Source organism: Salvelinus fontinalis, chromosome 35 (assembly GCF_029448725.1).
Source record: "Salvelinus fontinalis isolate EN_2023a chromosome 35, ASM2944872v1, whole genome shotgun sequence".
Lineage (NCBI taxonomy): Eukaryota > Metazoa > Chordata > Actinopteri > Salmoniformes > Salmonidae > Salvelinus > Salvelinus fontinalis.
This window is the reverse complement of record NC_074699.1, coordinates 17,784,227-17,799,717: the sequence shown is the minus strand read 5'-3', so window position 1 is coordinate 17,799,717 and position 15,491 is coordinate 17,784,227. Positions and strand designations below refer to the sequence as shown.

General features: G+C 45.0%; 1 protein-coding gene across 8 annotated transcripts in view; it reads left to right on the top strand.

Annotated features, from left to right (window-relative positions):
* The window catches only part of LOC129834415 (SH2 domain-containing adapter protein F-like), a 121,888-nt gene that overhangs the window by 83,861 nt on the left and 22,536 nt on the right, over window positions 1–15,491 (top strand). For 3 of the 8 annotated variants that reach the window (XM_055899371.1, XM_055899370.1, XM_055899374.1), the window contains exon 3: window positions 6,429–6,644. In XM_055899371.1, coding sequence (XP_055755346.1) covers window positions 6,429–6,644 — 216 coding nt within the window. Of the gene's footprint in view, window positions 1–6,428; window positions 6,657–10,112; window positions 10,212–15,491 lie in introns of all 8 variants that reach the window. The other 5 variants (XM_055899368.1, XM_055899373.1, XM_055899367.1 and 2 more) reach the window with 3 other exon arrangements.

Here is a 15,491-nt window from a genome sequence, read left to right as displayed (position 1 = left end):
AGACACACACATTGACTGAGAGACCGACAGAGACACACACACTGACTGAGAGACCGACAGAGACACACACACACACATTGACTGAGAGACACACACACACACACACACACACACACACACACACATTGACTGAGAGACTGACAGAGACACACACTCATTGACTGAGAGACCGACAGAGACACACACACAATGACTGAGAGACCGACGGACACACACACACACACACACACATTGACTGAGAGACTGACAGAGACACACACACAACTTGACTGAGAGACTGACAGAGACACACACACACACATTGACTGAGAGACCGACGGAGACACACACACACACATTGACTGAGAGACCGACGGAGACACACACACACACATTGACTGAGAGACCGACAGAGACACACACACACACACACATTGACTGAGAGACCGACAGAGACACACACACACACACACATTGACTGAGAGACTGACAGAGAGACACACACACACACATTGACTGACAGAGACACACACACACACATTTCGACTCCAATTCCACTCCCTTTCTTTTGTACCGATTACACGTCTAGCAAGTGTTCCTATTGTATCCCAAGGGCAGTGGAGTGTAGAGAAGGGGACCACCTACCTATAGAGATCCTTCAAAACAGAGAGGGGCTGGCTACAGAGGTAATGCACTAACTCACACAATATGATATGGAATATTATGTAGTTGGCTGTTGCAAGTTGATTGAAGTTCAAGTCGTGTCTGATTTCGCTGAGCACATTAAAAACTAGCCTTGTGGAGAGACTCATGGAGATATGAGCTGGTCCAGCTGCTTCTCCTGTCATTACCTCCACCCCTCCAACTCCACCTCTGGAATGTGATAGTAGACGTTATAAACTGGGTGGTCGAGCCCTATTGATTTGGCTGACCGTTATATCAGACCGTATACCACGGTATGACGAAGACAATGTATCATTTGCAGTAATTCTACATCATGAGAGATATATGAAATTGTAGTCAAATTGGTGTAACCTATAAGCGTTATAATGCATTGCCTCTTTAACTGAACCCTTGTACCACCCTGCCCGTGTTCCCTCCATATCATTCCAGTCTCAGGTTCCATTCCATCCAGACTGACTCCATTATGTGTCTATTCTCTATGGGGTCTGGGGAACAAAAGGCAGTGAGACCTCGTAGCTCTCACAGCCCTGCTCACAGCAGACTAAGCCAGGCGCATCGCTGCAGTGTGCCGACATGGGTCAGGGAGCATAAACCTCCAATTGTCAGCCAGCTCTCAGCCTGACACGCAATATCTCTGGGTGACCGCAGATAACTCAAAGCCCTCGGTGCCAATGCCAGCACTTGATAGTGTGCTACTCTGCTCAGCATTCACAGCTAGGCCACGTCGATATGAAAAACTGAAATTAAACGCTGTAGAAAATCCGCTAGCTACGGTTGGATGGATACACGGCTTGGCACGGGAGCTTTTTTCCATCAACCTCTCGCTCGCTGTCTCCTTGTCACTAAACAAGCTCGACTGCATGCTGTGTTACAGGTGGCCAGTCTTCAATATCCTTCCTTCACATTCATAAGCAGCTTAATGCCAAGACTTGACTGAAACAATGGCTTGTTGGGAAGAGAAAGCAGTTTCCTCCCGGCTCCGTACATCTTGCTTTAAAACAACCCGAGTTGGATACAGTATGTCTGTTACTCTGGTACCACTTTCATCTTGACTAGGCTCTTCAATGGGGGACAGCAGAAGACTGTCTGCTGACCTAACAATACTCATCACCGTGCATACTGAATAGTATCGGCTTGCTCTGGAATATCAGACAAATACAGCGATGAATACTCTGTGCTATGTAACTAGTGTGTAGTACACCATACAACCTAATCTAGGCAATGTACTATCAGACTTCTTTATGAATGATTCTTCGGAGGAGCCGAAAGACTAAATCCTGAGAGAAGCCTGGGTACTTCCACTCCATTGTTTTCCAGGGGTGTAAAGTCAATCACATTTAATCCCTCACTAGAGCAGAGAAGATCCCCTCAATCGAGTCCAGATAGACTGTTATAGATTGTGCCCTTCCAAGCGCTTCATAACAGCAAATCCTCTCTGGAGCTATAGGAGTGGGCGGTCCAGGCAGTAGTCAGCCAGAGACTGACTATTGGCTGTTTGCTCTTTCCTTTTTTATGTGATGACATGATGCCCTGGTTCTTTGATCGAGAGAGAGACAGAGAGATGCTGTTGTAGCTAGCTAACTTCTAAGATCCTCTCCTGTCTAATGTATTCACGGTCTCAGGTTGGAGAGAGAGTGGAGGGAAGGGGGAGGTGATGGGTCAGGTTTCCTGGCTGCCAGGCTGGTTTAAGATAATAGCTTTGATTTAATCCAGAGCAGCGTCCCCACTCCCACCAGCTCCCACCCGTTCCCCACGTACAGCCATGCTAATATGCCCAGAGGGCTCCTCCTTCAGTAAGCTGAACAGGAGCCTCGCTGGATTTATGGCAAGCAATATCTTGATCTCTTCCCAATAATTCACGAACCAGAGACGATAGAGAAAGGAAGGAAGATTCTGCATTCTCACCCCCTCCCTCTCTCCCCTCTCTCCCCTCTCTCGTCACTAGCTCTGAACCTGAGTAGAGGCATTTAGCCAACCTTTTGACCTTAGTGTTTAGTTGTCTGTGCAGTCAGCAGTGCATGGTTATTAATCTCCCTGAGTTAGATGTGTCCTCTGTTCTCCTTAGTGAGTCTGCTACACAGCAGCTTGTCCTCTAGTTTAGTCAGTCTACTACTGGGTGAATGTAGGGTGTCAAAGGTCAATTCTGGACTACCTAGTAGTGAGAGTGGTCTCGAACCGACAGAAGGAGGTCAGGAGGAGGTGCCATCTGGAAAGGAACTCTCACATCCGGGGAGGAGAAGGGGAGTGGGGGTGTGGTGGGTGACCCCTGACCCTGAGCGGGGGCAGTGATAGAGGGCAGAGGAAGCTATGCTCCAGCTGCGTAACAACTTGTAGCTCCGCTCCACCATCAAGCTAATCACGGTAATCTACACAGACAGATGTTACCCCACCCAGCTCACAAAGCATGCCTCAACAAGGATGGAGGGAGGGATGAAGGGAGGGGGGAGAGGAAAAGAAGGAGGGCGAGAGGGAGGTGGGAGGGATGCAGTCCTGCTGGGAAAGCACTGAGGCAACGTGTCAGAAGGCTCCTGCCGGTTGCCGCAGCCCCCCCCCCCCCCTCCCAACCCCACACAGAGTAGTCGTAAGCCTTGTTCATTGGCCTGGTGGGGAGTCGTAATACCCCTTCGACAGTTTATCCAAGGCAGCACGCTCCCAATTAAAGGGTCCTTCAAGCAAGCTTTACACCCCACCAAACCCCTAAACATTACACCCCCCATCCTCCTTCAGTCCTCCGGCAGCGACTCCTCCTTCCCACTTTCCTCTCTACCACTGTTGATTCTTCTGGCAGGAGGTGGGTACTCATCGCTCTAGGATCTCACAATGCCAAGACTTTTAACTGAGATCAAAGAGGGTGAGAGTTTGCCTAGCGCATGATTACATTGGAGATTTCTGGCAACCCTCACCGGGTAGCCCCATTAGGCTCCATGCTTCTCTCATTTTTCCGCAAGAGCTCCCCTGGGCTGCAAGGCAATTATGCAGTGGTGTGGCATAATATTTCATTCTCCTCACATTGCGTTACTCTATGGTGGAGTTTGCTGCTAACAGCTTCATACGGCCCAGGAGGAAGGGAGCTGGTTGCTAACGGCGCCATACTAGTGGAAAGACATGGCGATTGGATGGGGGGGGTTAAGAGAGAGGAGGGAGAATTCTCTCATAATGGTTTGCTATCTTCACTCACTGGATAGGTGGGAATACTATACAGCACTGCATATAATTTGCATTTATACCCTGCCTTATGTCTTTCATTTATGTCTCAGAGAGCGAGGGAGAGATACAGAGAGGAAATGGAGTGGAACTAAGAGGGTGAGGGAGATATAGGTGAGAAGATGGGGAAGGGCATTCTCCTGTCGTTCTGTTCCGTGCTGTGTGGGACCCCAGGCGAGGCTGTTTAGCTGTAGTGATGATGACGCTGTTCTGCATGCAGACATCCAGCCAGCCAGGCAGGCAGGCTATGCCTTACACACTCACAGGTGCTCAGGCCCCACAGGCTCCTCTCCTCTCTCTTTCTCTCCACATCAGCTCATCATCAGCTAGAGCAGGCTTTCATCACACCCAGCTCCCAACATGCACCCAGGATGCCCTGCTAACCCTCCTATAGCTCTAAACCTGGAGCTACTGCTACTCACTATGGGTCATAGTCTGAGACTGGAGCTTTAACATTATGAAGCCAGAGGGGGATCAACATACACAGACTGTTAATCACAGAAGCCTATAGACCTGACTCCATCACACACAAGTATCTGTAGCTGTGTTTCCTGATCACGTGTGTGTGTGCTGCTTGGCTATGCTAATCACTATTAGCAGGTATAGAGTTTGATTAGGATCCACACAGCAATAATTAACATGCCTGTTGGTGTCCCATGTTTGGTTCCTCCCTCTCTCCTGAGTCTCAGGGGTTAGGTACAGTTGAAGTCGGAGGTTTACATACACCTTAGCCAAATACATTTAAACTCAGTTTTGCACAATTCCTGACATTTAATCCTAGTAAAAAATCCCTGTCTTAGGTCAGTTAAGATCACCACTTTATTTTAAGAATGTGAAATGTCAGAATAATAGTAGAGAGAATGATTTATTTCAGATTCTATTTCTTTCATCACATTCCCAGGTGGTCAGAAGTTTACACAACACTAAATTAGTATTTGGTAGCATTGCCTTTAAATTGTTTAACTTGGGTCAAATGTTTCGGGTAGCCTTCCACAAGCTTGCCACAATAAATTGGGTGAATTTTGGCCCATTCCTCCTGACAGAGCTAGTTTAACTGTGTCAGGTTTGTAGGCTTCCTTGCTCGCACACGCTTTTTCAGTTCTGCCCATAAATGTTCTATAGGATTGAGGTCAGGGCTTTCTGATGGCCACTCCAATACCTTGACTTTGTTGTCCTTAAGCCATTTTGCCACAACTTTGGAAGTATGCTTGGGATCATTGTCCATTTGGAAGACCCATTTGCGACCAAGCTTTAACTTCCTGACTGATGTCTTGAAATGTTGCTTCAATATATCCACATAATTTTCCTGCCTCATGATGCCATCTATTTTGTGAAGTGCACCAGTCCCTCCTGCAGCAAAGCACCCAGACAACATGATGCTGCCACCCCCGTGCTTCATGGTTGGGATGGTTTTCTTTGGTTTGCAAACCTCCCCCTTTTTCCTCCAAACATAATGATGGTCATTATGGCCAAACAGTTCTATTTTAATTACATCAGACCAGAGGACACAAAAAGTACGATCTTTGTCCCCATGTCCAGCTGCAAACCGTAGTCTGTTTTTTTTATGGTGGTTTTGGAGCAGTGGTTTCTTCTTTGCTGAGCGGTCTTTCAGGTTATGTCAATATAGGACTCGTTTTACTATGGAAAGAGATACTTTTGTCCCTGTTTCCTCCAGCATCTTCACATGGTCCTTTGCTGTTGTTCTGGGATTGATTCGCACTTTTCGCACCAAAGTACGTTCATCTCTAGGAGACAGAACGCATCTCCTTCCTGAGCGGTATGATGGCTACTTGGTCCCATGGTTTTTATACTTGCGTTCTATTGTTTGTACAGATGAACGTGATACCTTCAGGCGTTTGGAAATTGCTCCCAAGGGTGAACCAGAATTGTGGAGGTCTACAATGTTTTTAATGAAGTCTTGGCTGATTTCTTTTGATTTTCCCATGATGTCAAGAAAAGAGTCACTGAGTTTGAAGGTAGGCCTTGAAATACATCCACAGGTACACCTCGAATTGACGTCAATTAGCCTATCAGAAGCTTCGAAAGCCATGACATAATTTTCTGGAATTTTCCAAGCGGTTTAAAGGCGCAGTCAACTTAGTGTATGTAAACTTCTGACCCACTGGAATTGTGATACAGTGAATTATAAGTGAAATAATCTGTCTGTAAACAATTGTTGGACAAATTACTTGTGTCATGCACAAAGTAGATGTCCTAACCAACTTGCCGAAACTATAGTTTGTTAACAAGAAATCTGTTGAGTGGTTGAAAAATGAGTTTTAATGACTCCAACCTAAGTGTATGTAAACTTCCGACTTCAATTGTACGTAAAGAGACAGCTGGATCTCACTGCCTTTAGCCTACGTTGGATCATGGCTGTCTTAGTGTTGTTTGTAGAGAAAATTATATTTTGGAAGTGAACCTGCGATTAATAGCTGGTCTTTTTTCTATGTTGCTTGGATTGTTCACATAAATATTCACATACAGTCCCTTCGTATCGTTTTACCCACATTGACAGTCTGTTATATCTTACCCCTCCTCTCCCTCTTCTCCTTTTCCAGAGATCCGCGGTGGCCGGGGGCCTAAGGAGGGGTCACTGAGGTCGCTGCCCCTGTACGACACGCCCTACGAGCCAGCGGAGAACGGAGGGGACTCGGACGGCGAGCGTCCCCGCTGCCCCAGAGAGAGTCGGCTGCCGCAGGATGACGAGAGGCCCCCGGAGGAGTACGACCAGCCCTGGGAGTGGAAGAAAGAGCGCATCTCCAAGGCTTTCGCAGGTACGAGAGCACGTATGTAACACTCCTCTCCTCCTGCTCTACATCCCCTACATTACTGTCACTCTGTCTGTTCTGCTGTCCCTCTCCATCCCACTAATTGCCCTGGTACCCTTTTCCAGCACTAACCAATGTGATTACTGCTTCTTTCGTGGTTTCCGGTATCTTATAATCTTCAGAAAGGCATTATTCATTTTCATTTCCTTCCCTCTCGTGAAGCATAACAGTAAGTTAATTTGCAGGTGTCTGGTCTGCTGAGTGGGGCCTTTTTCTGGGTGTCTGTCTAGCCTTGGGCATTTATTGTCTTGAATCTTGCCCTGGAGGCAGCTCTGCAGACTGTGGCTGTACCAGCTAGTGACCAAAGTCATACCATCTGATTTTAAACATAACCCTAACCTTAACCACACTGCCAACTGGACATTTTGATTAAGACCAAAAAGCAAATTTTAGTTTTCAGACATTTTTACGATATATCCAATTTTGACTTTGCAGCTGTCCCATCTAGCGGAAATCAGTCAGTTCCAGGGGAAGATTCATAACAATAAACGTCAACCTGTGACTTGGGAGAGACCTATGGTGTATGGTAGTTAAGGGAGCATGACTGTGTTTGTGTGTTCTCATGCATTCATATATAGTATACACTACATATACAAAGGTATGTGGACACTCCTTCAAATCAGTGGATTTGACTATTTCATCCACACCCATTGCTGACAGGTGTATAAAATTGAGCACACAGCTATGCAATCTCCATAGCCAAACATTGGCAATATAATGGCCTTCTTGAAGATCACCTAAGATCACCATGTGCAGTGCCAAGCGTCGGCGCAGTGGAAATGCGCTCTCTGGAGTGATGAATCACGCTTCACCATCTGGCAGTCCGACGGAGGAATCTGCGTTTGGCGGATGCTACGATAAGGCTTCCTGCCTGAATGCATTTTGCCAACGGTAAGGTTCCAGTGAAGAGCAATCTTAACGCTACAGCATATAATGACATTCTAGACAATTCTGTGGTTTTGGGGAAGGCCCTTTCCTGATTCAGCATGACAATGCTCCCGCACACAAAGCAAGGTCCATACAGAAATGGTTTGTCGAGATCTGTGTGGAAGAACTTGACTGGCCTGCACAGAGCCCTGACCTCAATCCCATCGAACACCTTTGGGATGAATTGGAATGCCGACTGTGAGCCAGGCCTAACCGCCCAACATCAGTACCCGACCTCACGAATGCTTTTGTGGCTGAATGGAAGCAAGTCCCCGCAGCAATGTTCCAACATCTAGTGGATAGCCTTTCCAGAAGAGTTGAGGCTGTTACAGCAGCAAAGGGGGGACCAACTCCATATTAATGCCCATGATTTTGGAATGCGATGTTCGACGAGCTAGTGTCCACATACCTTTGGTCATGTAGTGTATGTGTGCATGTACAGTTCAAGTCAGAAGTTTACATACACCACTCCACAATTTTCTTGTTAACAAACAGTCGTTTTGGCAAGTCGGTTAGGACATCTACTTTGTGCATGACACAAGTAGTTTTTCCAACAATTGTTTACAGACAGATTATTTCACTTATAATTCACTGTATCACAATTCCAGTGGGACAGAAGTTTACATACACTAAGTTGACTGTGCCCTTAAACAGCTTGGAAAATCACAGAAAATGATGTAATGGCTTCCGAAGCTTCTGATAGGCTAATTGACATCATTTGAGTCAATTGGACGTGTACCTGTGGATGTATTTCAAGGCCTACCTTCAAACTCAGTGACTCTTTGCTTGACATCATGGGAAAATCAAAAGAAATCAGCCAAGACCTCATAAAAAACATTGTAGACCTCCACAAGTCTGGTTCATCCTTGGGAGCAATTTTCAAACGCCTGAAGGTACCATGTTCATCTGTACAAACAATAGTACTCAAGTATAAACACCATGGGACCACGCAGCCATCATACCGCTCAGGAAGGAGATGCGTTCTGTCTCTTAGAGATGAAGGTACTTTGGTGCGAAAAGTGTGAATCAATCCCAGAACAACAGCAAAGGACCTTGTGAAGATGCTGGAGGAAACAGGTACGAAAGTATCTCTATCCACAGTAAACGAGTCCTATATCAACATAACCTGAAAGGCCGCTTAGCAAGGAAGAAGCCACTGCTCTAAAACCTCAGACTACGGTTTGCAACTGCACATGGGGACAAAGATCGTACTTTTTGGAGAAATGTCCTCTGGTCTGATGAAATGAAAATAGAACTGTTTGGCCATAATGACCATCATTATGTTTGGAAGAAAAATGGGGAGGCTTGCAAACCGAAGAACACCATCCCAACTGTGAAGGGGTGGCAGCATCATGTTGTGGGGGTGCTTTGCTGCAGGAGGGACTGGCGCTCTTCACAAAATAGATGGCATGATGAGGTAGGAAAGTTATGTGGATATTTCTTTTATTTATTTTACATTTATTTAACTAGCAAGTCAGTTTAGAACAAATTCTTATTTTGAATGACAGCCTTGGAACAGTGGGTGCCTCTCAGGGGCAGAACGACCTTGTCAGCTCGGGGATTCGATCTTGCAACTTTCCGGTTACTAGTCCAATGCTCTAACCACTAGGCTATCTGCCGCCCCAATATATTGAAGCAACATCTTAATATATCAGTCAGGAAGTTAAAGCTTGGTTGCAAATGGGTCTTCCAAATGAACAATGACCCCAAGCATACTTCCAAAGTTGTGGCAAAATGGCTTAAGGAAAATGAAGTCAAGGTATTGGAGTGGCCATCAGAAAGCCCTGACCACAATCCTATAGAAAATTTGTGGGCAGAACTAAAAAAACGTGTGCGAGCAAGGAGGCCTACAAACCTGACTCAGTTACACCAGCTCTGTCAGGAGGAATGGGCCAAAATTCAACAAACTTATTGTGGGAAGCTTGTGGAAGGCTACTCAAAACGTTTGACCCATGTCAAACAATTTAAAAGGCAATGCTACCAAATCCTAATTTAGTGTATGTAAACTTCTGACCACCTGGGAATGTGATGAAAGAAATAAAAGCTGAAATAAATCATTCTCTACTATTATTCTGACATTTCACATTCTTCAAATAAAGTGGTGATCCTAACTGACCTAAAACAGGGAATTTTGAATTTGACATTAAATGTCAGGAATTGTGAAAAACTAAGTTTAAATGTATTTGGCTAAGGTTTATGTCAACTTACGACTTCAACTGTATGTGTGCATCTGTCTGTCTGTCTGTCTCAATGTTACTGAATGTCAACTGTGGTTTAGAGGGCTCCAGCATAGCAAACACAGCCATAACTGAACAGGGCCGTTCCAGGACAAACTCTGGTTTTGGAAGACAAACACAAACAAACAAAAAGAGCAGAGGAAAAACCAACACCTTTCCTCGATTTGAAACTATACTATACCAAATATAAAAAAATCCTTTAAAGGTTTTTTTCTTTACCTCTTCCTCCTTTTGTGTATTCTTTGAACAGCTCTGCTCTGTTCTGACTGCATTAGCTACAAGGGCTCTGTAAGTGGCAGTGGATCAGAACCAGAGTCAAGGAAGGACAACACCTCTAAATCACTCACAGGTACCACTAACACACAACACCCGGGCTGGTCTCTGTCCCTCCGTTTCTATCTGTCCATATTTACTTTTTCTACGTTTCTCTGTTTCATACTGCTGGTCTCTTTCAGCTGTCAGGAAAAACGGATGTTGGTTTCTTCCATTCATTTATTTTCCCCTCATTATTTTGTCTTTCATCCAGCACTAAGACGAGTTTGTTTAGGATGCTATTTACAAACACTCCTCTCACATTATTTCATTTGATGGTGCTTCATTTCATTTGCTCGGGATGTCAAAGTGATGTCTGCTGTGGGAGAACAGAGGTTAGAGCGCTGAAGTTATCCTTCAAAGAGGAAGACTGGGGTTGGAGAAGTGCTTTGATTTATTGCCTGTCTTCAACCTTTTTCTGTTCCATTCAGCCCATAATGACATCCCAGTGTTTGGTGGAGAGAGACTTCTCTCACGATCTGTCATAAAACAATGCTTTCTGAAAGAAGAACCCGCTCCCTTTCTCTCAGCTTGTGTGAAGACCTGGCTGTGAACTGGCTCTGTTCTAGACATCTTCATCATCAAAAAGCTCAGACATTTCAAGAACTTCATATAAAAAGGGCCTCAGCTTTAACACTGTCTATAGACCTAGGTCTTAAAGGTGACAGCTCTGGTAGACCTAGGTCTTACACGTTTTCTTCTATATCCTGGCTGTTTGAAGATTAGATCATCATTGTCAGAGCACTGTAAGAAGTGTGTCATCGTTGTGCGACCCTGGTGACTGCAGAGAGAGATGGGGAGGTTGAATGAGCCGGTACCTCAGCCAGAAGTCTCAGATCACTCAGGACAGATCATCGACCCAGGCCAAGGGTCAGGATGATGGACAGTCCCTTTCTTCTGGCTGTCACCTTAATGACTTGCCTGTCACCATTGGGTGTGTTAGGAAGGTACTTTCCACCTAGCTTCAGATATTGTGTATATGATGTGTTTCATTATCTGTTGGTGAAGTTAAATTGTTTGCATTTTAAACCCCCATTTCAATAGATGAATAATATTGTTCACTCTTCAGATTTCCTCTGTGGTTTTCAGCCGCTTGAAGACGACACAGATTCTGTTTATATTTAGACGTTTGTTTGCGGAATTAAAGTGTCGGCACGCAAAATAGTAACGGTTAATGAAGAAAAATGCACCCCCATAAATAGTGCAGAGTGGGTGTATAAGAGGTATTAAACAAGCACCATAATGTAGCTACCCTTATCTCTCCCTAGCTGAGCGCTGTAATGCCATTTGAATAAAGCGCTGTTTGTCTTCATTAGAGCTGTATAAGGGACAGAACTGTAATGCCGCCTGCATGTAAACCACCTCCTCTCCTTAGCTGCCCCTGCCGTGTGGGGCTGCCTGCCTCCCTGCCTAGTGCATATACACATACACTACATGTTGTTGGTTTTACAGGTCCTCGCATATTATTCTCTGTTGGGTTATCTCTTGGCAGATATGCAATGGAATGTAAATTCCCTCCCTTGTTGGGACGTTGTGTACATGCCGTTCGGTTAATCACTCATCCTCGCTGCCCCCCCCCCCCTCCCCTTCCCACTCAGGCATGAACTTTGTGATGGATGAGACCTGGGGAGTGAGAAAGATCCATTAAAATTTGACCATGTGAAGAGAGCCTCTGTGTGATAGGGGTTGGTATGTGTGGTGGTGTATTTTGTGCGTTGAGGGTGTGTGTGTGTGTGTGTGCGCGGGTGGGTGGGGGTACACACACTTGCATGTGTATGTACAGACCATGTGTGTGTGTGTGTGTCCATGTTCAATATCCACACCACACACACTAATACACCCAGACATTGAACAGGCAGCCATTGGAAATCTGAGTAGTGCCTCATTGTGTCTGGCTAGAGAGCAGTGTTACTTAATCCGTAGGCCCAGTTGCTGCCTGTTAAACACCATGAGGTTGGCTGCTAGCCAGCCTAACCCACTGCACTTACTGCAGGCGAGATAACAGGAGATGCTGTCAGAGCCCTGAGCCAGGTCCTGAGGAGCAACACACACCGCTTTATGGGTTTTTAATGACTCAAGGACTTAATGACCCAGAGAAAGCTCTTCTATTCTTAAGTAAATCATTGAATCAGTTTCGTTCCAGTAGTATTGCTGCAGTTTGTTTAAAGAGGAGGTAACGGAGTGGTTGGTGAGCCTGGTCCATGCCCTGGCCCCATGGTTCTGTCTCTCTCTCTGTGAAAGACCTGTCCCCTGTGATGGCTTGTCACCCCACAGTGCTTCACCCCCCCCCCCCCCCCCCCCCCCCGCTGCTCCACGGCTGATAACCTCCCTGACAGGCCTCTTTCATGAGCCTCAAATGGCTCCGCTGCCTTTGAACGCGCAGCCTGCTGCCTGTTATCTTTCACTCACACACGTTGACCACCCACCCCTAACCCCCAGCTCCTCTGCTCCTGCACAGAGTGGGCGCTCTTCCAACCTGACCGTAGCTCTGCTCTCCCCTGGGAGCCCCGCTGGATGTCCAGCTGAGTCTAAGCAGAACAGGCACGCTGTCATCTCCCCTCCATCACTCGCTCGCGTACCTCCACTTTCATATTTAATAGGAACAGATTCTCTTCTTCACAACAGACAAGTGTTGGGAGAGAGGTATAGAGAGATGCTGATTTGATGGATACAGCGTGTATTTCTTGGTTTCTTCCACAATGAGCCGTGAACTACTAGCTTCTGGTGATGGTGATATAAGAGCATCTGCAAAAGCAATTTTTGTTCTTCTGAGCTATCCTCCAACTCCTAATAAACGCCATAAATATTGTAATCTACCAACTTATTTTGAATCTGCAACATTTAGCAGGGCTAATTAAGCAGAACTAAATGAAATGGCACAAGTGGGCCAGTGATTTATGTGGTATCGCTGTTTACACTGATGAAGTAGTGCTGCCTAATTAAAAGGACAAGGTCAACAAATACCTCTTGTAGAGATGTTTAAAAATATAAATATTAACAATAATAGTCTAGAGCTTTTATGGAATGTCTTTCTCGGGCTCTCTCTCTCTCCATCTCTCTCACTCTCTTTATCACCAGTCAAAACTGGCACAAGACCGATCACTCCACTTGACACAGTACCAGAATTGCCGGAAATCCACACTCCACAGAGCTGTCAGGGCAGGATGTCACAGGAAGCTATGTCATTGTGTCTTCCTGTTCCTGTCATCACCGTTATATTCTGAGAATCCAACAAGTCCTGGCTCTGGCCAATGTTCAGTCAATTGGATGTTTGAAGCTTTGTGGATTTAGAATGGGATTGGGCCCAACAAGATAACTTCCCTCCTAAAAAGCTCTCTCTCTTTCTCTGTGTCAACAGAATGTTTTGTGTACCGGCATGGGCAAAGCTTATGTAATAGACGGATGAGGTATTGGTGAAATACCTCTTAAACACCAGTCATGTCGAGATATCCTTCTGTCGACAAGTCCTGTTCATGCAGTAGTCATGATGACCTGTGTGTATGGCATACCCCGTGGTTAAATTGGTATTTGGGTGGTGAAGGGTCCCTAGTTCAGAGGGTGGGGGGGATGTAATATATACTTTTACTTTTATTTATGTTTCATTTAACTAGACAAGTCAGTTTAGGAAAAAAATATTATTTCCAATGACTGCCTACCCCGGCCAAGCCCGGACGGCGCTGGACCAATCGTGCGGCCTAATGAATTTATTTCAATTGACTGATTTCCCTAAATGAACCGTAACTCAGCAAAAAAATTGAAATTGTTGCATGTTGTTTATTTTTGTTGAGTATAATATACTAGCCTCAATATATATACTGACAAAAGCACATATTACAGGTCACGGATGGATCAATATTTGAGGGAAAATGACTGTGAGACATAAAAGGACATCCTACTCCAAAATGAATGAAAATAAAATGATGCTGACAATATCATTTCCCCTCCAGAAATGAGCCCAATGTAACTTTATTAGTCCATATGAACAGGCAGGCATGTTATTTAGAAATAATGATCACCTGATGCAGCCCACCGGCTATAAATAAATAGGCTGGGGGTTGCTCATTTACCCCATTGGGCTAATCATTAGTTTGCTGTTGCTTAGCCTACTCGTGTTGTTGGCTGTGGAAAATTAAACGTAGACAACAGTTTTTCGTTTGATAATTCAAATAGGCTAGCGAAAGGTACCGGTTCTCAGCTCTCATTTGGATCATAGTGCCTGGTCTCGGGCCCGGCAGGACCCGGCACAATTTAACACCTGTGCACACCCACATGAAAAAATAATAGTTTACTAGGCTATAAGATACTACAGTACTTACTATAGCATTCTATAACAAACTGTAGTATACTGTAGTATCCCTCAATCATCTGTGGTACTTAACATAGAATTTTGTAGTAAACTGTAGTACTATAGCATTCTCTGCAAAAAAAAACACTGTAGCCAATACTATAGTAATGTTCACAAAAACACTACAGTCTGCAAAACACTACCGTTTAAAAAAAAAACTATAGCAGAGTATAGTATATACATATATAATTCAGTGGCCTTGTGGTTAGTGTCTGCCCTGAGATTGGAAGTTTGGGATTTTGATCCCTGGCCGAGTGATACCAAAGACTTTAAAAATGGGACCCGATGCGTCTCTGCTTGACACTCAGCATTAAGGAGATAGATTGGGGGTAAGGCCCTGCGATATAGACTAGTGTCCCGTCTAGGGGGTGTACTTGTACATCAAGCTGCCTCACGCTCCTGCACCATCCCGCAAGGATACTTACTACATACTACAGTATTTAATTTGCATGTACCTTGCTCATTCCCCTCCCCATATCCCAATTTGTGCCTCTAATAAGTGAGAAACGTACATGCCAAGTATAGACCGTATATTGTGTTCCCTACAGGTTACAGAAAAGAGCAGACGCTTGAACTATTCATTCAGACCTCAGTACTACCTACCTACAGGTTATGGAACATTTGCTCAGTAGGTTCCCCCAAGCAGAAAGCCTCCACTTAAGTCAAAGATAATAAAACAAAAACACCACAGTAAATACTACAGTTTACAACAATATGCAAAAACACTACATTAATTGCTTTAGTATATACCAGTTATTTTACTACAGTATTTATACTATAGTGAACTGTATACTGTAGTATTTAGAGTTAAATAAAGTGAATACTACATTAAAATCAGCAAAAACACTACAGTGAGTACCTCCATCCAATATGCCCTGGAGACATCAACATTCATCCTGACTGAGAGATAAGGTCCTGAACGTTGGTAGAATGGACTGTATAGTTGTAGAGAGAGACTCTGAGAGACCGTGT